This window comes from Lucilia sericata, unplaced genomic scaffold, assembly GCF_015586225.1.
Source record: "Lucilia sericata isolate MDLA Ls3-8-SP2 unplaced genomic scaffold, ASM1558622v1 Contig000390F_arrow, whole genome shotgun sequence".
NCBI classification, from domain to species: domain Eukaryota; kingdom Metazoa; phylum Arthropoda; class Insecta; order Diptera; family Calliphoridae; genus Lucilia; species Lucilia sericata.
In genome coordinates this window covers 256,619-281,298 of record NW_023994408.1, presented here as the reverse complement: position 1 = coordinate 281,298, position 24,680 = coordinate 256,619, and the positions used below count along the sequence as shown (strand labels likewise).

The 24,680-nt window shown below is 30.2% G+C and overlaps 1 protein-coding gene across 3 annotated transcripts in view; it reads right to left on the bottom strand.

Annotated features, from left to right (window-relative positions):
* LOC119604416 (protein sprint) overlaps nt 1-24,680 on the bottom strand; it is a 288,645-nt gene that overhangs the window by 57,913 nt on the left and 206,052 nt on the right. For all 3 annotated transcript variants that reach the window (XM_037956998.1, XM_037957000.1, XM_037956999.1), the window contains one exon: nt 1,869-2,072. In XM_037956998.1, the coding sequence (XP_037812926.1) occupies nt 1,869-2,072 (204 nt within the window). The remainder of the gene's footprint in view (nt 1-1,868; nt 2,073-24,680) is intronic.

Below are 24,680 nucleotides of genomic sequence, written 5' to 3'. Positions count from 1 at the left end.
TTATGTCGATATCGTTATAATTTTACATGTCAACGTAAATTAATTAAAAAGAGATTTTCTGCAGAAAAAAGAGATGAACTCTCTTTATAAAGAGAGTTCATCTCTATACAAAATCTATAAAGATTTTGTATAGAAAAACTCTCTTGAATGTAATAAGATTTTCTATAGAAAAAGTCTCTTTAATGTAGAGAGATCTTTCATAGAAAAAGTCTTTTCAATTTAAAGAGATTTTCTATAGGAAAGATCTATTTAATGTGACATTTTCTATAGAGATTTTGTATAGAAAAACTCTCTTAAATGTAATAAGATTTTCTATAGACTTAATGATTTTCTATAGAAAAACTATCTTCAATGTAGAGAGATTTCCTATTGAAAAACTCTCTTTAAAGTTGAGACATTTTCTGTAGAAAAACTCTCCTTATAGTAAAGAGATTTTCTATAGAAAACTCTCTTTAATGTAGAGACATTTTCTATAGAAAAACTCTCTTTAATGTACAGAGATTTTCTGTAGAAAAAGGCTTATAAAAGGCTTATTAGAGAGGTTTCAAACACTCTTTTATTAGAGAGATTTTCTGTAGAAAAACTCTCTTTAAAATAGAGGGATTTTCTGTCTAAAAACACCTTTTAATGTAGAGATATTTTCTATAGAAAAACTCTCTTTAATCGAAAGAGATTTTCTATAGAAAAACTCTCTTTAATCGAGAGAGATTTTCTGTAGAAAAACTCTCTTTAAAATAGAGGGATTTTCTGTCTAAAAACACCTTTTAATATAGAGATATTTTCTATAGAAAAACTCTCTTTAATGTAGAAAGATTTTCTATAGAAAAACTCTGTTTAATCGAGAGAGATTTTCTATAGAAAAACTCTCTTTAATCGAGAGAGATTTTCTATAGAAAAACTCTCTTTAATCGAGAGAGATTTTCTATAGAAAAACTCTCTTTAATCGAGAGAGATTTTCTATAGAAAAACCCTCTTTAATAGAGAGAGATTTTCTATAGAAAAACTCTCTTTAATCGAGAGAGATTTTCTATGGAAAAACTCTCATTAATATAAAGAGATTTTCTGTAGAAAAATTCTCTTTAATGATTTTCTGATTTTCTATAGAAAAACTCTCTTTAATGTAGAAAGAGATTTTCTATAGAAAAACTCTCTTTAATGTAGAAAGAGATTTTCTATAGAAAAACTATCTTAAGATTTTCTGTCGAAAAAACACTCTTTAATGTAGAGAGACTTTCTGTGGAAAAACTCTCTTTAATGTAGAAAGTTTTTCTAGAAAAAAAATAAAAAAAGAGATTTTTTTATAAAAACATTCTTTATAATATGGAGATATTTTCTATAGAAAAAAATTGTTCTCTTTTATGAAGAGCTTTTACGAAAGGCTCTCTCTTACATAAAGAATTTCTTTAGAAAGGCTCTCTCTTATATAAGAGGATTTTATCATATTTTCCATAGAAAAGGCTCTCTAATATAGATGTATTTTATATTTTATATAAAGAGATTTTCTATAGAGAAATTTTGCTGTAGTGTACAGAGATTTTCTATTCAAAAACTCTCTAATGTTAAGAGATTTTTCTCTAACTAGTGATATCCGTCAAAGTGTGAATTATTGCTTTTGTTATTTATATTAAATATCTAACATTTTAAAAACTAAAAAAGCCTTTGATGTTTTCTACATGCTACCAGTGGTTTCTACATAACATGACATTTTCAAAAATCTCCATAAATTGTTATGACATGCTAAAAAATTCCTTTTGTTTTAACACATTTAACAAACGATTTTTATTTTTTTATGAACATTGAAAAATTTGGCTAATTAATTTTTTCACTATGCTAAAAATATTTGCATTTTTTTTCTCTTGTCAACTTACCCCCTCTTCTTTGCCTTGCAAAAAATGAACAGCTCCTGAACGTTGTATACCGGGTAAAAACCACACTGGATGTGTCAACAACAAACGTTCGACCAGACTTAAATCGCATGGCGGTGAATCATCTGAACCACGTGAAGTTTCACTAGAGGTTTCACCCTCAGCCAATATGCCACCATCTGAACTAGACACCAGAGATGTACGGGACTGGAAGAAGAGAAAAAAATGAAATTTATTAAAATACTTTGTTTTAACACTTTCTCACTTTATATAGTTTTTTTTGCGTAAAGTTTGTAAAGCGGCTTATATATTTTACTTTTGTTTAAAATCTTTGACTTTCTCCTGCCTGATTTCGTTAGAATTTTAAATAAAAGGTTTTTTTGTACTTTACCTTTTTTGCAGGACTTTTTAGATTTTTTTTTGTAAAGTTTGGCAATTGTTTGTTTTTCTTTCCCTTTTTGCATACATACTTTGTTTTGGAGGTTTGTTTGAAAGGGGTTTGCTGTTTGTAGTCACTGTCATTTTCACTAATTTTTACCATGTTCACACAGCTGCTGCCAATTATAGTTGTGTTTTTTATGTTTTTTTTTACTTAAGGTCTATTTTACAGTCTAACAAGCATTATACGGGTGTCAGACAATAAAAATGTATCAAACAAATTATCCGATATAATTTCGATTTTAAATTAAATCGCCTATTTCTAACAAATATTTTATTTTCTAGTGAAATTTAGACTTTTTAGTGAATGTTTGAATTTTTAGTGAAATTACATATTTATGAATTTCTAAAAATAATTAATTGTTCGAACTTCAGAAAAAATTGTGATTTCGAATTTCAATCTTATCGAATTTATATTGAAATTACGAATTTCTAAGAAAATTTTGAATTTTTAGTGAGTTTCTAGTAAAATGTAGAATTTTCAGAAAAATTTCGAATTTCTGGTGAAATTTTATATTTGTATTGAAATTTTGAATTTTTAGCCAAATCTCGAAATTTCAGTGAAATTTTGAATTTCTTCTTAAAATTCGAATTTAATGTTAAAATTCGAATTTCTTATTAAATTTCGAATTTCTAGTGAATTTGGATTTCGAATTCTCAGTAAAATTTTGAATTTCTAGTGAGTTTATAGTATAATGTCGTATTTTTATTAAAATTTCGAATTTCTGGTGAAATTTTATACTTGTATTGAAATTTCGAATTTTTGGCCAAATCTCGAAATTTTAATAAAATTTTGAATTTTTACTTAAATTTCGAAATTTTTCATTTCCATCGAAATTTATATTTTCTAGTAAAATTTTAAATTTCTTGTGCAATTTTGAATTTATATTAATTTTTTAGCCAAATTTCGAGCACAGTTTCAAAATTCAAGTGAAATTTAACTTTTTGGTAAAATTTCGAATTTCTAGTGAAATTTCGAATTTCTAGTAAAATTTCAAATTTCTAGTGAAATTTCGAATTTCTAGTGAAATTTCGAATTTCTAGTGAAATATCGAATTTTGAATTTATGCGAAATTTCGAATTCCTGGTGAAATTTTAAATTTGTTTTGAAATTGTGAATTTTTAGTGAAATGTCGAATTTCGATTTTTTATGACTTTACATCGAAATTTTTATAATTCTAGTAAAATGTAATTTTTTTTTGGTAAAATTCCGAATTTTTGGTGAAATTTATAATTTCTAGTAAAATTTCGAATTTCTAGTGAGATTTCTAATTTCTAATGAAATTTCTAATTTCTAGTGAAATTTCTAATTTCTAGTGAAATGTCTAATTTTTAGTGGAATTTCTAATTTCTAGTGAAATTTCTAATTTCTAGTGAAATTTCTAATTTTTAGTGAAATTTCTAATATCTAGTTAAATATTGTGGAATTTATGTTGAAATTTGTATTCAAATTTCGAATTTCTAGTGAAATGTCGAATTACTAGTGAAATTTCCATTAAAATTTTTAATTAAAAAAAATTTTCGAATTTTTATGAATCTAATTACTAGTGAAATTTAAAATTTCTTGCGCAATTTCGAATTTGTTTTAAATCTTTATCAAAATTTCAAGTGAAATTTCGTAATTTCTATTGAAATTTCGAATTTCTAGTGAAATTTCGAATTTCTAGTGAAATTTTGAATTAACAGCGAAATTTAAAGTTAAATTTCGATTTTCTAACAAAATTTCGAATTTCTACTGAAATTAACAATTTCCAGTAAAATTGAACATTTTTAATAAAATTTCGAAGTTTAAAGTGAAATTAAGAATTTTTAGTAAATTTAGCTTTTTCTAGCGAAAGTTCGTAAAGTATCTTTTCTACCAAAAAGTTCATTTTCTGATGAAAATTCTTCTAGTGATCGGTATTATTTTTGAGTAAAAGCTTCGTTTTCTTATGAAAAGTACATTTTCTGGTGAAAAGTACGTGGAAAGTATATTTTTAAATAAAAAGTAACCCTCATTACTTTTCAATATAAGTTTTTGCTGGGATGTTTAGAACTTAAACTATTTTAAAGGAACTTTTTCAAATTGTAAACCATTTCGTACAAGTAGGCTGCTTTTAGGAGCTTAATTTTATGCTTTTTCTGTGTTAAAGTATTTATATGTTTTTGCTGCTAAAATATTTTACTCATAAATTGTTTCTTTAAATTCTTTTAAATTGTTTATGTAAATTACTCTCATCACTCCCTGTGACGCTTTAATGTAGATAGAAATGTAATAGATATTTTTTATGATTTCTGTTATTTTATCATTAAACATCATCAAAAAGATATTTTTTGAACGTTGGCTTTTTGGTTGTACTTGTTTGTAACTCAATGCCAAAATACTTCAACAAAAAACACACCCACTGTTATTAGATAGATAAAAAAGACAGACAGATATTCGCTCATACACATAGACAAGCGTTATGGAAGCAGGGAAGGAAAAATGTAGATTTTCAAATGGTACTTAAATTGAAATAACAAATTTACTCTTTTTACTTTTTAAACACAAATCTAGTCATAGTGATAGTAAATGTAACTTTTTTTCTATTTAAGATAGAAGAGAGCAGAAATGTAGCTAAAAGTGTTAAATATACAATATGTCTTAATAAACATTTCCAACCCTGGTACAATTGTGCACTCAATCTCCGCAGGCTCTGTGCGAAATGAAAATAAAAGCAAATTCTATATATTTTGTCAACAACATCAAATTGTTTACACCAAACGCGTGTCAATTGAAGCGTGCAAAATATTTATGACTTTTTGCATTCGCAAAAAACAATCAACAACAAACAAACAAACAAAAAACCTGAAACATCAACAAATCTTTTTAATGGTATTGCCCTCCATATAACGAAAAATAAAATAAATATAAAAAAGCACTGTAACGACAGTGACGTTATTAGTGGAAAGAAAAAGTACTTTATGGCTTAAAGCTATAGCAGAAGACTCTACAAACACCAACAAATTCCCTTTTTTTGTTTTAAGTAAAAGAAAGACTTTAAATGTTGCTGACAACCAACCAACCGGCTGACATTTGTATGGTTTATCTATTGTTTAAATATACAAGAATAATCTCTAGGTTACAAAAAGTATATAAATGTATATTATTTTATTTATTACTAGCTATACCCTGTGTGCTTTGCTACCCTAAAAGGAATATGTATAAATAAATACCAGATTTATTATATGTAACATATGAAAGATGTCAAGCAAATTATTGCAAGTTCGCCAGTTTCTATCTATCGCCAATTTCTATCTATCTATAAAAAATTTGAATAATATAAGAGTTTCCAATATGCACGAAATTTTGTATTTAATTCATATATGTTGTGCCAAGCCACCCATTGAAAGTCCGCCCGTTATGCTCTAAATGTTCACATGAATTTCAAAGTTCTCCATGTAAAATTTGAAGATTCTAGCTCTAATAGTTTCTCAGATATACGAATTTTTCTATTTGATTCATGTGGGGGCTTCAAGACCCCCCAGATGAAAGACCGCTTTTTTCCTCCAAAATGTTCAAATGAATATTTAAGTTCTTCGTGCAAAATTTGAAGAATTTAGTTCCATTAATTTTCCAGATAAACGAATTTTTGTCTTTAATTAATATGGGAGGTGCCGCTCCCCTCATGGGTAGTCCGCCAATTTATTACCCAAAATGTTTTGATGGAGGTTAAAGTTTTTCGTGCAAAATTTTAAGATTCTAACTGTAATAGTTTCCAAGATAAACGTATTTTTGTATTTAATTTATATGGGAGGTGCCACGTGCAAAGTTTTAAGAATTTAGTTCTATTAGTTTCCCAGATCAACGAATTTTTGTTTTTAATTAATATGGGAGGTGCCGCTCCCCTCATGGGTAGTCCCCCAATTTATTACCCAAAATGTTTACATGGATGTTAAAGTTCTTCGTGCTAAATTTTAAGAATTTAGTTATATTAGTTTCCCAGATAAACGAATTTTTGTGTCTAATTTATATGGGAGGTGCCACGCCCCCTAATGCTAGTCCGCCTACTTTTTGTCCTAAATGATCATATTGACACTAAAGTGGCTCCGAAAAAATTTGAGGACTCTAACTGTTATATTATCTCAAATATACGGATTTTATATTTTCTTAATGTGGGCCCACTCAATTTTCGAAATAAAAAGTAGCCTATTACCTATTCCAGACATGCCGGAATACGCTGTGAAAATTTCAAGAAAATCGGTTCAGCCGTTTAGTAGTCTATAACGTTCAAACATACAAACATACAAACATACAAACAAACACACATTCATTTTTATATATACAGATAAAATAGATAAAATATAAAAATCTATGTTGCTTAAAATATTTTTTTGTTTATGCAAAAATTTGCATATTTTATAAATTTTTTGTTTAAGTGCGAATTTTTCTTATTTTTTTTTTGCGTGAGCATTTGAAATATGAACTCGTTTAGCTTACGGTTGAAAAAGTATGCATTTCCGTTTGATGCCACAATGTCTGGTGGGATTGAAATGTTTTAGACATTTATTTTTTTTTTGAAAACAATGAAATGTAGTAGAAGAGTTGCCAGACTCAAAAACTTTTTATTGAATTTCCAGTCAATTTTCAAAATTACTTAAAATTATCAAATTTTTTAGTATCATTTCTTATTTATCTATTTCTATTGTCCAGTTCTAGTTCAGTTCTAGTTCAGTTTTTCTTCAGTTTTGTTCAGTTCAAGTTCAGTTCTAGTTCAGTTCTAGTTAAGTTCTAGTTTAGTTCTAGTTCAGTTCTAGTTCAGTTCTAGTTCAGTTCTAGTTCATTTCTAGTTCAGTTCTAATTCAGTTCTAGTTCAGTTCTAGTTCAGTTCTAGTTCAGTTCTAGTTCAGTTCTAGTTCAGTTCTAGTTCAGTTCTAGTTCAGTTCTAGTTCAGTTCTAGTCAATTCTAGTTCAGTTCTAGTTCAGTTCTAGTTCAGTTCTAGTTCAGTTCTAGTTCAGTTCTAGTTCAGTTCTAGTTCAGTTCTAGTTCAGTTCTAGTTCAGTTCTAGTTCATGTTCTAGTTCGTTCTAGTCAGTTCTAGTTCAGTTCTAGTTCAGTTCTAGTTCAGTTCTAGTTCAGTTCTAGTTCAGTTCTAGTTCAGTTCTAGTTCAGTTCTAGTTCAGTTCTAGTTCAGTTCTAGTTCAGTTCTAGTTCAGTTCTAGTTCAGTTCTAGTCAGTTCTAGTTCAGTTCTAGTTCAGTTCTAGTTCAGTTCGAGTTCGTTCTAGTTCCAGTCTAGTTAAGTTCTAGTTTAGTTCTAGTTCAGTTCTAGTTCAGTTCTAGTTCAGTTCTAGTTCAGTTCTAGTTCATTTCTAGTTCAGTTTCAGTTCTATTCAGTTCTAGTTCAGTTCTAGTTCAGTTCTAGTTCAGTTCTAGTTCAGTTCTAGTTCAGTTCTAGTTCAGTTCTAGTTCAGTTCTAGTTCAGTTCTAGTTCAATTCTAGTTCAGATCTAGTTCAGTTCTAGTTCAGTTCTAGTTCAGTTCTAGTTCAGTTCTAGTTCAGTTCTAGCTCAGTTCTAGTTCAGTTCTAGTTCAGTTCTAGTTCAGTTCTAGTTCAGTTCTAGTTCAGTTCTAGTTCAGTTCTAGTTCAGTTCTAGTTCAGTTCTAGTTCAGTTCTAGTTCAGTTCTAGTTCAGTTCTAGTTCAGTTCTAGTTCAGTTCTAGTTCAGTTCTAGTTCAGTTCTAGTTCAGTTCTAGTTCAGTTCTAGTTCAGTTCTAGTTCAGTTCTAGTTCAGTTCTAGTTCAGTTCTAGTTAAGTTCTAGTTTAGTTCTAGTTCAGTTCTAGTTCAGTTCTAGTTCAGTTCTAGTTCAATTCTAGTTCAGTTCTAGTTCAGTTCTAGTTCAGTTCTAGTTCAGTTCTAGTTCAGTTCTAGTTCAGTTCGAGTTCAGTTCTAGTTCAGTTCTAGTTAAGTTCTAGTTTAGTTAGTTCTAGTTCTCTAGTTCAGTTCTAGTTCAGTTCTAGTTCAGTTCTAGTTCAGTTCTAGTTCAGTTCTAGTTCAGTTCTAGTTCAGTTCTAGTTCAGTTCTAGTTCAGTTCTAGTTCAGTTCTAGTTCAGTTCTAGTTCAGTTCTAGTTCAGTTCTAGTTCAGTTCTAGTTCAGTTCTAGTTCAGTTCTAGTTCAGTTCTAGTTCAGTTCTAGTTCAGTTCGAGTTCAGTTCTAGTTCAGTTCTAGTTAAGTTCTAGTTTAGTTCTAGTTCAGTTCTAGTTCAGTTCTAGTTCTAGTTCAGTTCTAGTTCATTTCTAGTTCAGTTCTAATTCAGTTCTAGTTCAGTTCTAGTTCAGTTCTAGTTCAGTTCTAGTTCAGTTCTAGTTCAGTTCTAGTTCAGTTCTAGTTCAGTTCTAGTTCAGTTCTAGTTCAGTTCTAGTTCAGTTCTAGTTCAATTCTAGTTCAGTTCTAGTTCAGTTCTAGTTCAGTTCTAGTTCAGTTCTAGTTCAGTTCTAGTTCAGTTCTAGTTCAGTTCTAGTTCAGTTCTAGTTCAGTTCTAGTTCAGTTCTAGTTCAGTTCTAGTTCAGTTCTAGTTCAGTTCTAGTTCAGTTCTAGTTCAGTTCTAGTTCAGTTCTAGTTCAGTTCTAGTTCAGTTCTAGTTCAGTTCTAGTTCAGTTCTAGTTCAGTTCTAGTTCAGTTCTAGTTCAGTTCTAGTTCAGTTCTAGTTCAGTTCTAGTTCAGTTCGAGTTCAGTTCTAGTTCAGTTCTAGTTAAGTTCTAGTTTAGTTCTAGTTCAGTTCTAGTTCAGTTCTAGTTCAGTTCTAGTTCATTTCTAGTTCAGTTCTAATTCAGTTCTAGTTCAGTTCTAGTTCAGTTCTAGTTCAGTTCTAGTTCAGTTCTAGTTCAGTTCTAGTTCAGTTCTAGTTCAGTTCTAGTTCAATTCTAGTTCAGTTCTAGTTCAGTTCTAGTTCAGTTCTAGTTCAGTTCTAGTTCAGTTCTAGTTCAGTTCTAGTTCAGTTCTAGTTCAGTTCTAGTTCAGTTCTAGTTCAGTTCTAGTTCAGTTCTAGTTCAGTTCTAGTTCAGTTCTAGTTCAGTTCTAGTTCAGTTCTAGTTCAGTTCTAGTTCAGTTCTAGTTCAGTTCTAGTTCAGTTCTAGTTCAGTTCTAGTTCAGTTCTAGTTCAGTTCTAGTTCAGTTCTAGTTCAGTTCTAGTTCAGTTCTAGTTCAGTTCTAGTTCTAGTTCAGTTCTAGTTCAGTTCTAGTTCAGTTCTAGTTCAGTTCTAGTTCAGTTCTAGTTCAGTTCTAGTTCAGTTCTAGTTCAGTTCTAGTTCAGTTCTAGTTCAGTTCTAGTTCAGTTCTAGTTCAGTTCTAGTTCAGTTCTAGTTCAGTTCTAGTTCAGTTCTAGTTCAGTTCTAGTTCTAGTTCAGTTCTAGTTCAGTTCTAGTTCAGTTCTAGTTCAGTTCTAGTTCAGTTCTAGTTCAGTTCTAGTTCAGTTCTAGTTCAGTTCTAGTTCAGTTCTAGTTCAGTTCTAGTTCAGTTCTAGTTCAGTTCTAGTTCAGTTCTAGTTCAGTTCTAGTTCAGTTCTAGTTCAGTTCTAGTTCAGTTCTAGTTCAGTTCTAGTTCAGTTCTAGTTCAGTTCTAGTTCAGTTCTAGTTCAGTTCTAGTTCAGTTCTAGTTCAGTTCTAGTTCAGTTCTAGTTCAGTTCTAGTTCAGTTCTAGTTCAGTTCTAGTTCAGTTCTAGTTCAGTTCTAGTTCAGTTCTAGTTCAGTTCTAGTTCAGTTCTAGTTCAGTTCTAGTTCAGTTCTAGTTCAGTTCTAGTTCAGTTCTAGTTCAGTTCTAGTTCAGTTCTAGTTCAGTTCTAGTTCAGTTCAGTTCTAGTTCAGTTCTAGTTCAGTTCTAGTTCAGTTCTAGTTCAGTTCTAGTTCAGTTCTAGTTCAGTTCTAGTTCAGTTCTAGTTCAGTTTCTAGTTCAGTTCTAGTTCAGTTCTAGTTCAGTTCTAGTTCAGTTCTAGTTCAGTTCTAGTTCAGTTCTAGTTCAGTTCTAGTTCAGTTCTAGTTCAGTTCTAGTTCAGTTCTAGTTCAGTTCTAGTTCAGTTCTAGTTCAGTTCTAGTTCAGTTCTAGTTCAGTTCTAGTTCAGTTCTAGTTCAGTTCTAGTTCAGTTCTAGTTCAGTTCTAGTTCAGTTCTAGTTCAGTTCTAGTTCAGTTCTAGTTCAGTTCTAGTTCAGTTCTAGTTCAGTTCTAGTTCAGTTCTAGTTCAGTTCTAGTTCAGTTCTAGTTCAGTTCTAGTTCAGTTCTAGTTCAGTTCTAGTTCAGTTCTAGTTCAGTTCTAGTTCAGTTCTAGTTCAGTTCTAGTTCAGTTCTAGTTCAGTTCTAGTTCAGTTCTAGTTCAGTTCTAGTTCAGTTCTAGTTCAGTTCTAGTTCAGTTCTAGTTCAGTTCTAGTTCAGATCTAGTTCAGTCTAGTTCAGTTCTAGTTCAGTTCTAGTTCAGTTCTAGTTCAGTTCTAGTTCAGTTCTAGTTCAGTTCTAGTTCAGTTCTAGTTCAGTTCTAGTTCAGTTCTAGTTCAGTTCTAGTTCAGTTCTAGTTCAGTTCTAGTTCAGTTCTAGTTCAGTTTCTAGTTCAGTTCTAGTTCAGTTCTAGTTCAGTTTAGTTCAGTTCTAGTTCAGTTCTAGTTCCGTGCTAGTTCAGTTCAGTTCAGTTCTAGTTCAGTTCTAGTTCAGTTCTAGTTCAGTTTCTAGTTCAGTTCTAGTTCAGTTCTAGTTCAGTTCTAGTTCAGTTCTAGTTCTAGTTTCAGTTCGTAGTCTAGTTCTAGTTAGCTTAGTTCAGTTCTAGTCAGTTCTAGTTCAGGTTCTAGTTCAGTTTCTAGTTCAGTTCTAGTTCAGTTCTAGTTCAGTTCTAGTTCAGTTCTAGTTCCAGTTCTAGTTCAGTTTCTAGTTCAGTTCTAGTTCAGTTCTAGTTCAGTTCTAGTTTCAGTTCTAGCTTCAGTTCTAGTTCAGTTCTAGTTCAGTTCTAGTTCAGTTCTAGTTCAGTTCTAGTCAGTTCAGTTCAGTTCTAGTTCAGTTCTAGTCAGTTCTAGTTCAGTTCTAGTTCAGTTCTAGTTCAGTTCTAGTTCAGTTCTAGTTCAGTTCTAGTTCAGTTCTAGTTCAGTTCTAGTTCAGTTCTAGTCAGTTCTAGTTCAGTTCTAGTTCAGTTCTAGTTCAGTTCTAGTTCAGTTCTAGTTCAGTTCTAGTTTCTGTTCAGTTCTAGTTCAGTTCTAGTTCAGTTCTAGTTCAGTTCTAGTTCAGTTCTAGTTCAGTTCTAGTTCAGTTCTAGTTCAGTTCTAGTCAGTTCTAGTTCAGTTCTAGTTCAGTTCTAGTTCAGTTCTAGTTCAGTTCTAGTTACATTCTAGTCAGTTCTAGTTCAGTTCTAGTTCAGTTCTAGTTCAGTTCTAGTTCAGTTCTAGTTCAGATTCTAGTTCAGTTCTAGTTCAGTTCTAGTTCAGTTCTAGTTCAGTTCTAGTTCAGTTCTAGTTCAGTTCTAGTTCAGTTCTAGTTCAGTTCTAGTTCAGTTCTAGTTCAGTTCTAGTCAGTTCTAGTTCAGTTCTAGTTCAGTTCTAGTTCAGTTCTAGTTCAGTTCTAGTTCAGTTCTAGTTCAGTTCTAGTTCAGTTCTAGTTCAGTTCTAGTTCAGTTCTAGTTCAGTTCTAGTTCAGTTCTAGTTCAGTTCTAGTTCAGTTCTAGTTCAGTTCTAGTTCAGTTCTAGTTCAGTTCTAGTTCAGTTCTAGTTCAGTTCTAGTTCAGTTCTAGTTCAGTTCTAGTTCAGTTCTGGTCCTGTAAAAGAAATGGTTTTCTAAGAAATTCAGTGATTTTGGTTTCTCATTGAGGCATCTTTTATTGTAATCAAAGTCTGTCTATACCTTGTCGACTTGACCTGGTTTTCGCCTGGTACTTAGTGCAAAAGCCGCCTTCACCATTAACCCTCTTAATAAATAATTCCACTAACAAAGTTTTTAAACTATTTAGGTTCTTTTTACTCTGGGGCTTTTCCTAAGAATGAATGTCTCTTGGTTACCCTTTTATCTACTAAGAAGAGCAAAGTTGAATGTATTATACCTTAAGTATTGTATATTCTAATGTTCTTATTAAATAGCAGGTTCTATTATCCCAAAAAAACAATAACAAAGAAAAAAATTATTATATGCAACCATTTGTTTAAATATTTTAACGTTGAAAAAATGTACTCATAAACAACATAAAAAATAAACTGAAAGACAAACCCAAAGATAAATAGACAGATGGGTTCCACTGACAGACAGACTTGAATTCATATGTTTATGAAAGTACATAAATGCCAAGGTAATCCTCTGTCTGTAAATTTTTAGGTTTCAAGTCGTTTGCTTGATGTTTATTTATTTTTTGTTTGATGTAACATAATACCAGCTCTGAAACAAATACCATTTAAAGAAACAAAATTCCAAAAAGGAAAAATACAAATATTGTGTATTTAACAAGACTAGAAAAATAAATATAAAAACAGTTTTTTGCACCAAAAGAAATGAAAAGCAAAAAATCGCTTAAATTGCATACTTAAAAAGGCGTGTTGCTTTTTTCTGCTATTATGATTATTAAAAAATCGCTCAAATGCGTCAATGTGATACCCCATCTGACTCTGCCAAAAGTCATCTTCAAAATTATCAGCCTCATGATTTTTGTTATTTTATGGTTTTTCCACATTTTAAACTTTATGGCAAATTATTGTTTAATTTTTATAACAGACACACGTTTCAAATTGTTTTTCAGTTTCAACATCATCATTTTCGTATAAAAACAGAAAATAATGCTGTCGAAACCTATGATCCTGTTTAGAGAGATTTTTACTTATGTAGATACTTAATGTATGGAGTTTTTAAAAGAAGATTTCTATTATAAAAGCTTTTTCGTTATTATGACTTTTTTTGCAAAAGCGATTTTTCATCAACATTTTATATTTTTCATCTTATTTTTCTCCTAATGGTTTTTGTCATTTGTTTTTTTAAATAAAATGAAGAAAAATATGTATGTGCTAGTGTGTGTGCTTGTTATTGTAGACCGGATATATGATACTTTTATATACTTGCACTTAAAAATAAAGTACATTTTTCAATTGTACTTAAATATTTAATTTTTTTTATACGAATGTAGTTGACTACTGTCAGTTTTAAAAGAAATATGAAAATGACATACTTTTGTTTAATATTTAAAGACTTGATGCATTTTAAAAAATATTAAAAAAAATAATAAATTAAGAATTTTTGATATAATACTGAACAAATTTCTGTAGAATAGTTTGTAGAAACTTGTGACTTTTCTGTACTGCAGATAGACTATTCAGAAGACCAGAGACTACATGCTGTGGCATATTTCAGAGACTGTATATAGTTCTATAGTCCAGAGACTATAGACTGCTCTACAATCTAAAGACTGTAAACTGTTCCATAGTTGAGAGACTATAGACTGTTATAGACTATATAGGTTGACTTCCAAAACGTACCAATACAAAGTTTAAACACATTTTCACTGCAGTATTAGTCCAGAGACAGAAGAACGGCTACAGTAGTCCATAAACTATATCTTATAGATCAAAGACTATAGTCAGTCTCTGGACTATTGAATAGTCTATAGTTTATGTACCTTAGAACAGTTTATAATCCCAGTCTATAGTCTTTAAACTATAGAACAGCCTACAGTCTCTCGACTATAGAAATAGCAATAGTCTCTGAACCATGCGACAGTGTGTAGTATCTGGTCTACTGAGAAGTCTATCTGCACTAGAGAACAGTCACCAGTTTCTGGACTATAGAACAGTTTACAGATTCTAGACAGTTTATAGTCTCTAGAGTCTAGAGTACACATTCTCTGGATTGTAAAACAGTCACCTGTTTCCGGACTATAGAACAGTCTACAGATTATGCACTACAAAGGTCTAAGGTCCGTGGATTTTATAATAGTTTAAAATCGTTATAGAACAAACTGCAGGCCATGTACTAAAGAACAGTCTAAAGTTTCTGATCGGTAGAACTGTCTATAGTGTCTGGACTATAGAAAAGCTTACCGTTTGGGGACCTTATATAGGATAGACTCTGAACTCTAGAGCGGTCTATAGTGTCCAGGTTTGGAATAGTAGAACTGTCTATAGTCTCAGAGCTCCATGGTCTGTAAGGTCTGGAAGAAAAAATAGTCTAAAGTTCCTGATCGCTAGAACTGTCTATAGTGTCTGGACTATAGAAAAGCTTACAGTTTATGGACCGTATAAGGTATAGGCTCTGAACTCTAGAAAGCTTTTTAGAACAGTAGAACTGGCTATAGTCTATGAACTACATGGTCTGTAGTCTCTGGAATAAAAAACAGTCAAACCCAAAGTCTTGGACTACAGATCGGTCATTTAATAAATCTATTAAAAAGATAAAAGTTCACTGTCTTTGGTCTATACTATAGACTCTATAGTCAATCCAATATGTGTGGACTAAAGAAGATTCTTTAGTCTCTCTCTACAGATCAGTCATTTAATAAATCTTTAAAAGTCATAAAACTTTATCTATAAAAATATATTTAAAATATTGTTAAAATCCAAGTTACACAAAATTACTAAAGTTCTTAAAACATTTACCCCTCCAACCGGAAATGCATTGAATTAACATTCTCCATATTTACACATATGACTACACACACGATAAATAGAAACTTTAAAAGAAAAAGTTTTTTTTGCGGCATCAAAATAGACAAAAAATGAAAAATAACTTTTCCTTTCAACCGAATATTTAACACTTCGAATAGATAAGCAATACAAAAACCCAGTCAGTCGCATAAATAAAGAAACATTCAAGGATAATAATGACTAGAGGAGCAGGAAGCAGACTGCGACAAAAAAGTAAAAGTTAAAATGCAATAAGAAAAATCAATAAAAATGCCGGTCGGCCGGCATAACAAATACAAACTCAAACTATGGGAATTTAGGAAATAAACACACAATACTTAAGAGCCGGTTAAGGATTTTCAAAATAAATTTTTCAAAACATTTTCACTAACAAAACTGTAAATGATTTCAAGTTGGTGTTAACTGGTGATTTACGATTTATATTTATGTTTGAGCAGTCACATAAATATTCTGCTTAAAAAAGAAATAAGAAAAGAATGAAGAAAAAACGCTAAACAAGTGAATTTGTTAAGTGTAAATAAGTGAAGTTGAGGCAACATTTTGCAAACCTTATAAATACATGTATGTACATATGTGCTAAAGTCTGAGTGTGTGTTTTTGATAGAATAGAATATTTTGTCTGTGTCACTGTCATTATGTCCTGCAGGCAAACATCCTTTTGCTCCTGAGATTGTTTTCAAGTGCATTTTCACAATTTTTTTCCCTACTTCTTACATTTTCTTTGTTATTTTTTTTTAAACCATGATTGTTTGTTCATAAACCCGTATTGCTGACATCTTGAAGTGTAGTCTATTTTATGTAGAGAAATGTTTTAATATGCTTAAAGCTTTTCTTTTTTCACGTATATATTCACTTTTATAAAGGCGTTAGATACGCCCTTATCTATTCCTTTTTTTACTCCTGTAGTCTACCCATACATTTTTCAAGTAATTTACAGGCGTTTCCCTTCTTGGATTTGTCGTTTTCTCTTCTTTTTTTTTGGCTCTTTATTTAATAAAGTGCAAAAACGGAAATTTAGTTGTGTATTCTGTTCGGTAGCAGTTTGAACTTGATATAAAGAAATGGAAAAAAAAGAAAAAATTGCTGCTGTTGTCTGTTTGATTTTTTAGTGCGTGTTTAATTGAAAGGAAAACATTCCTTTCGTTGCGTTTCACAATGAAAAAAACGAAGTTGCAGACAATTTCATTCAATTAATGTTAGAATTGTGTTGAAATTAATTTGATTTTAACAAACACTTAAAATTTGAATGATTTTTAATGAATATGCAAAAGCAAGAATCTCGATTTGTAATGTGGGGGAAATGAAGACTCTAAGCTGTTTTAAAGCTGATCGACTGTAGGATGTTCTAGAGTCCGGAGGCTATAGACTGTTCTATAGTCCACAGACTATAGACTAGTTTATAGTCCAAGGACTTTAGACTGTTACTGGATCATAGACAGATCTGTTTAGTGGCCAAGAGACTGACTTTTATAGACAATGTAGATTGTTCAGATTTTCCAGAGACTATAGGCCATTCAATAGTTCAGAATCTAGAGACTATAGACTTTTCTACAGTCCTGAGACTGAAGATTGTTGTATAGTGCAGAGACTATAGACTGGTGCAGTGACTATAGTCCGGTCTATAGTCTAGAAACTATAGAGTGGTCTATAGTCCGGAGATTATAGACTGCTCTATAGTCCTGAGACTATAGACTGGTTTATAGTCCAGAGACTATAGATTGGTCAAAGATTATCTACTGTTCTATAATCCGAACTGTTCAATATTCTGAAAACTAGAGACTGTTCAATGTTGCAATACGTATAGACTGTTTTTTAGTTCAAAAATTACCTAAAAGTATGCTACAATTAGTTGAAATTTAATCCAGAGACTATAGCCTGCTCTATAGTCCTGAGACTATAGACTGCTCTTTATTTCAGAGACTATAGACACTCTATAGTCCCGAGACTATAGACTGGTCTATAGTCCTGAGACTATAGACTGGTCTATAGTCCAGAGATTATAGACTGCTCTATAGTCTAGAGATTATAAACTGCTCTATAGTCCAGAGACTAAAGACTGCTCTATAGTCCAGAGCCTATAGTGTGATCTACAGTCCAGAGACTATAGACTGCTCTACAGTCCAGATGCTTAAAACTATTCTATAGATCAGAGACTATAGACTATTCTATAATCTGGACTGTTCAATAGGCCGGAGACTATAAACTGTTCAATAGTCCAGAGTTTATAGACTGTTATTTTGTTAAAAACGACAAGAAAGACAGGATAATTCTTCTTGCCTAAAAGTATGCTACAATTAGTTGAAATTTAATAAAATAAGTTCTTGGAATATTCACGAACAAGCTATTTTTTAGCAAAGTTTAATAATATATTATCAAATCTATTTTGTTTACATTTACTATTTTGTTTTATGCACAATTGACTAATTTCTATGCATTTTTAAATTAATTACAAATTAAATTTTGCTTTTTCTTTCTTTGATTTTTCAAAAGCTTATTTGAACGAATTTAGTAGTAAAAACAAAAACTACACAAAAAATCATGATTTAATTTGGTTCATGTTAAAAGTCATTTATTATTCCATTTCCCAACAAACTGCAATCAAAAAGCTGAAAAAGGGGAGAAATTTTCTTTTCCTTTTTGGTTAAAACAAACAAACAAAAATCACAGTTGTAATGGAGACAAACAACAACAAAAAGCCAAAAAAAAAAAAAAAAAATAAAGACAGATTGAAGAATAAATGGCCGATGGACGAGTAGTAAAAACAGGACACAAATGTTAGTGACAGAAAACTTGGACATTTTAATTTTTTTCTGTTGGTATGTTTTTTTGTTTTGACAAGATTAAATACTTTGACAGGACAAGAATAAGAAGGAGAGACATATTAAAAGGAATAGGAGAAAACATGTTACAGGACTATTTGGTAGAGAAGTGTTAAATACTTATGTAATAAAATAAAATGTTAAACTCACTAATCAGAGTTTAGGATAACATCTGTTGGATGTGACAATGACAAAATATTTACACATACCTACTAAAAGGACGAATTTTAAATTTTTGTAAAGGAAACAGGGAACACCATTTCCCTTTTATGAAGAAGAAATTATAAACTCATTTTGAAGCTAGGCCCATTATATTAAATTTGGGTTATTTTTAAATAAGAGAGGAAGGTCTCTTGATTAATGGTTTATTATTGAAAATTTCTACTGGATTTAAATTTTTTAAAGGAAACGGTGTTTTTTTCGATTTTAGTCTGTGTAATATTAAAGTAAAACATTAGTTACATTTTGAACTGCAGTCAAATAGTTAATTTTTATTAACACACACCATGACAACTGCTTACAGAAATGACTTGAATTTACAGAAAAGTTCATTAACTCCAACTCTGTAATTAGGTTGATTAAAAATATAAAAACAAAACTCTAGTTAACAAAATTTTGATTAAAAAACCTTTTGATTTCTTTGAAAATAAAACGCTTCAATGAAATAAATAAATAAAAAAGTTTTTAAAATAAGGCTAAAGGTTTAGCAATATGAAATGCATCAAATGTTGCCTGTTAACAACATCATCATCATCATCGCCTTCATATTCATCATCACTCACTCCTCATCCTCGAAATCTTTATACTGAGCTGGAGCCATCAACAGTTTTACTGATGAGTGCGTTGTAATGATGAGTGCGGTTGGCTTAGTAACCCATGTTATTCCCTTTTTTAGAAAGTTCAGTATTGTGATAATGGTAGGTTATATAAGTTAGACATGACGTTTGTAAAATATATAATTTCAAGAACTTTATTGATAGAGTTGTTGATTTAGCTATGACCGTCTGTCGGTTTGTTAGTTAAAATACATTTTTCAAAAATCCCTGATTTCTTAAGGACACAAAACTTTAACAAATCAATCGGATTTATATTCGAGAATGTTGTTATTAAAAATGATCAAAATCGTTTCATAAATAGTTCATATATGTCAAAAACCCCAGATTACTTCCTCTGAGGGCCCAAGATATCCTACGGATCAAATTCTGCTTCTCAAAACAATGCAAAATATATGGCAATTCTCCAATAAAGTATCATCAAAAAATTTAAATTTTCAGGTGAAGGGTTTGTGTGATTCGACAAAGTTGAATATTGTAGAACTAACATTTGTTTCATCCTTTATCATTATTGTTTTTTTGGTTTATGTCAGTTGGATTCTATATTTCATTACGGTTGTTGTTGTTTTTGTGATATATATTTTTGTATTTTTAGCTGGATTTGTTTCCGGTACTTTTTAATTTAACAAATAAAAGGTTGCCATCAGCAACATTTTACATTAGGATAAAGGATTTTCCTTTAGTTTGTGCTACGTTCTCTCTATTACAGCTATTTTTATTTAAAACGGATTTCCTTACTAATTAAGTTGCCAACATGTTTATTTGCTGAATTAGTAGAGAGGAAATGTTGATGAAGGAGAAATTATTTAAATGAAATTTAATTTATGTAAATTTTTTATATCTAAAGTACGGAAAAAAAAGTCAACAGAATGTGAATTTTGCTACAGTCGAGGGGCTATAGAACAATCCATAGTTGAGAGACTATAGATTGTTTACGACTGAGAATATAGTGTGATATATAGTCAAGAGACTATAAACTGTTCTATAGTCAAGGAACTATAGACTGATCTATAGTCAAGAGACTATAGACCGATCAATAGTCGAGAGACTATAGACCGATCAATAGTCGAGAGACTATAGACTTTTCTATAATCGAATGACAATAGACTGATATATAGAAACTATAAACTGATCCATATTCTAGACACTATACACTGATCGATAGTCTAGAGACTATAGACTAATCTATAGTCTAGAGACTATAGACTGATCTATAGTCTAGAGACTATAGACTGATCTATAGTCTAGAGACTGATCTATAGTCTAGAGACTATAGACTGATCTATAGTCTAGAGACTATAGACTAGACTGATCTATAGTCTAGAGACTATAGACTGATCTATAGTCTAGAGACTATAGACTGATCTATAGTCTAGAGACTATAGACTGATCTATAGTCTAGAGACTATAGACTGATCTATAGTCTAGAGACTATAGACTGATCTAGTCTAGACTATAGACTGATCTATAGTCTAGAGACTATAGACAGATCTATAGTCTAGATACTATAGACTGATCTATAGTCTAGAGACCATAGAATGACCGATAGTCTAGAGACTATAGACTGATCTACAGAGACTATAGACTGATCTATAGTCAGAGATTGTAGACTGATATATAGACAAGAGACTATAGACCGATCAATAGTCGAGACATTATAGACTTTTCTGTAGACTGATCTTTAGTCGAAAGTCTAAGGACTCTTCTCTACTCGAAAATATAGACTTACTAAAGACGAGAAATTATAGACTTATCTGTAGTCGGGAGACTGTTCTTTGGTAGCAGGCTATAGACTGATCTCTAGTCGGGATTCTATAGCCTGGTCTTGATTAAGTTGATTATAGTCGAATGATTACAAACTGAAGTATAACCCAGAGGCTATGGACTGTTTTATAATCGAGAGATTATTGTCTGTTACAGACAATAAAGAGACTAATCTTTAGTCGAGATTATTACAGACTGGTCTTTAGTCCATACTATATATAATTCGATAGTCGAGACACTGTCAAACAACTAAAGAGTTGATTATAGTCGAATAAATACAAATCTATAATCGAGAGGTTATGGACTTTTCTATAGTCGAGAGACTAATATTTAGTCGTGATCATTACAGACTGATCTTTAGTCCAGGGACTATACAGTCTGTAGATTATTCTATAGACAAGAAACTCTGTTATAGCCAAGAGAATATAGGCCATAGACTGTTGTATAGTCGAGAGATTATAGATTGAAATCTAGTCTAGACAAGTGGAGAGATTTAAGACTATGGAGACTAGACCTGTCTATTCTATAGCGAGTGGTTTGTTGATCTCTTTATGTTTTGAAATGAGAAGCTAATAGATATCAAAACATAAAATTCCTTAAAAAAACTTTTCAAGGTCTTTTCAATATCTTCCAACAGAATGAAGAAGAAACTTTTGCATTCAATGCCTTTTCTTTAAGTAATATAATTAATCTTTATGATGATTCATAAATTCCCAAACTCATCTGCATATTCTTGTACATTTTCTTCCAGACAGTCCCCCACAATACCATCATCACCACCACCATCAGACACATTAATGGAAGACAATGAAGTAGAAGATAAAGTAAATGTAAGTACGAATATTAAAACATCTTTATACAAATGTAAAGTTTGTTACTTAAAACACAACATAAATCATAAAGACAAAAAATCCATAGATTGTTTTAAGGATTTTTTAACTTTAACAACCATAAAATATAAATATAATCCCACCAAAAGACTTAAAACATAAGTAAAACGACTTCCTCATAAGTGTATAAGTAAAACGAAAGAAAAACTGTATTCAAATTTATCTGTAAGACATGAAGAATGAAATTAAGTGTAAGATGTAGGAATAAAACTACAAATCAAAATTAAATTCTTAGCAATGAATAGGAAAAGAAGTTGTAAGCTAAATACTAAGGTGTAATTGAGTAAAGACAGGTTATCTAATATATTAAGCCTAAAAGTATGCCACATAATTGCTGTACATTTTTAACGAGTAGTGCAGTTCTTGGAATATTCACGAAATATTTTGAACGAGTTATTATTTAAAGATTTTTTGAAGTTTATAAATGTTGAAGAGTAAAGTAAGTTCTTTCCTTATTCTTATGACTCAAAGTATTAGACACAGCTTGAAACTTTAAGAAAATGCAAGAAGATAATAAAGATTATATAAAAAGAAGATATATGAATAGAGTATTTTACATACATTTCAAAAAGACGAAATAAACAAATAAAAGTGGTTAAATGAAATGGAAAGGAAAAAATTCCTTAACGTTTATTAATTTTTAAATAAAAAAGAAGCTTTCAAATACATTTCACATCTTAAAATAGGAAATTGATTTAGGGCAAACAACCCCTGAAAATACTGATATGAATAGCAACATAATAAATAAATAAAAAATAATATTATTTCGAGACTACTTTTAAAACGATGATGGTATAAATCATAATCATTGCTTTAAGCCTTAAATATTTAAAAATTGTTTTCCTTAGAGACTTATCTAAATTATTTAACTTAAACCTCGTATATGTCATAAACAGCCGGTTTCTTAGAGAGTAATACTTAGTCTAGATGGTATTTATATTATTATGTTATTATTATTATTATTATTTAAAATGCTTGAATGCATTTGTATGATTATTTATCTGACTCGGTGAAATTGTGTATTTATTTTTCATTTATTTCTATTTGTTGTAACAGTCTTGTGCAGACTTTGTTTACTATTTGTTTAGAGTACTGCAAATGTCAGTAAAGATTTCACATAAAGTTACCCTATAGGAAAAAGGTATATATTAGTTTGTTATTGCGTTTGAAACTTCCATAAGATATCTATACATATATACATATTCTAAATCTTTGTAGATAGAGAAGTTTATAGATAGCAAGGTCTGTCTGTCGTGTGTTGTAATAAGTTTTCATATCTCTGTTATCCCTTTCATATGATATGACTTCACCACACATTTTATTTTTATATATATTAATCATTTTTGATGAAAAATGGAAAAAATGTTTTCGAAGGATATCGCAGAATATTATCCTTTTTAGCATGTAGTGACATTAAATTCTAAAAAATAACTTATTTTTCTTTAGAAATGACCGTTCACTGTAGCTGTAAACTCAAAATTAAAATCTTGGGACACCGGTGTCCCATATACGTGAAAGAGTTATTAGAATTCGTGAATATTCCAAGAATCTGTTCTTGTGAAATTCAAAATTATACAAACACCTAGAAAGTTCCACTGACCCAGATGAAAAATAAATATATGCCATATATTGTGAATAAAGTGGTTACATAAAGTTAGTCAAATCTACAACTTCTTCGATTTTTGAAAAATATTTTTCGATATCTGATAAATCCAGTTCCCTATGAATATAATATGAATACCAAAAGAAAGAAAGATAATTTTAATGGCTACTTTCAACAAAGATAGTTTTTAACAAAAAACTGAAATGATTTTCTTGCAAAGCTTTAAGTTGTAGAGTATTTAAAATTCGTCTTAATCTTACTTGTCTATTTTTTTCCTTCAAATTTTCAATCATAGGGTTGGTTTATTTTGTCATTGTATTGTCTACATCTAGAAAACGTTCTGGTAATATTTACATATTATTAAAGAAAGTGTTTAGATAGAATTTACTTTATATTTTATTTTGGATTTTCTTCTGGTAAATATTTTCTTATTTAACTGGATTTCAAGTGTTTAACCACAACTGATGGCTGGTATTTGCTAAGAATATTAAATTCAGAAAAAATACAATTTTGGTAAATAGTAGATAAGATTTAATGATAAATAAAATTAAATGTTGTAATAAAATAAGTTTATTTAATAATAAGAATTATGAAAATTACGTTACGTTATTCTTCGTTTAAGAAGTAAAAGGCTTTTTTTATAAATTTAAACTCACGTGTGTTGCAGATTTAAATAATTTGTTAGTTATTTTTTTAAACCTCACCTGTAAAGATAATAAAATAATAGTTTATTAAATTAATGTTCAAATAAAATTTAATTTAATGAATTTAATTAAGATAAAACTAAATTTTCATAGAGCTAACGTCAAACCTAAAAGTATGCAATAATTTTTTGCACAATATTTTTTTATAAGTTATTAATAAAAATTCTTGGAATATTCACGATTGCTTCTGAATTAGAAACCATTTTATTATAACCTTCAGCTTCGTGAGAAGAGCATGCCTAAAGAAGTTTATTTTTAATTTCCACAACATAATTCCACAGTCCGTCTGTCTATATGACTGTCATTGTAATCAATTTTCAGAAGATATCCAAATCTTCAATAATTCTATCAGGCATGCTTTCGAGAAGTTTGATATTTAAAATCAGCAATCGGTCTATAAATAACAAACGGTCGAAAATAAATAAGAGCGAAATTCCGAAGCAACCGATGAAAATATTGAATTTAAGAGTTTTTGCTAATACATAGTAAAACACAATGAAAAAACAAAAACTAAAGAATTGTGTTGCGCTGAATACGAATCAGACCTCAGAATTTTTTATAAAAATATAATTTAGTCTCTGGGTTTTCGTTTTTTTTCCAGTTTTGTCACCTATTTATTCATTATCCGTTTTTAAAACTGGTTCAAATCTTAAAAATTTTTATCAAAAAATTATGAAAAAAGTGCTAGTTGCAGAACTGTTTTAGAGAATATATATAATATATTCTCTAAAGATTCCCTAGAAATTATTATTAAAGAACTAGTCATAGAAATGTTCCATAGAACGAGTGTCGATTACATAATGCTTTCACAGAATGGAACGAGTACGGGCTAAACCATGCAATGTAGAACTAGTTGCGGAACTAATAAAATTTATCCTTTTGATGGAGATAGCTCAAAATGTTCTTAAGATATCGATGTTCTAAGATATCGATAAGTCTAAAAGCATATTCTTATTTCAGCGTTTATTTCTGTATAATCTCGAATTTAAATAGAACACATTCTTGAAATATTCGCGAACATTTTTAAACATATTTTTTTTATTTTAATAAGAAAATTTTCCTTTAAAATTAAACATGTGAGTAAATTCTAACAAAATGGTCATGGTGCCTAATTTGAAATAAATTTGTTCAATGATCATCAATGATATGATAAATAAAT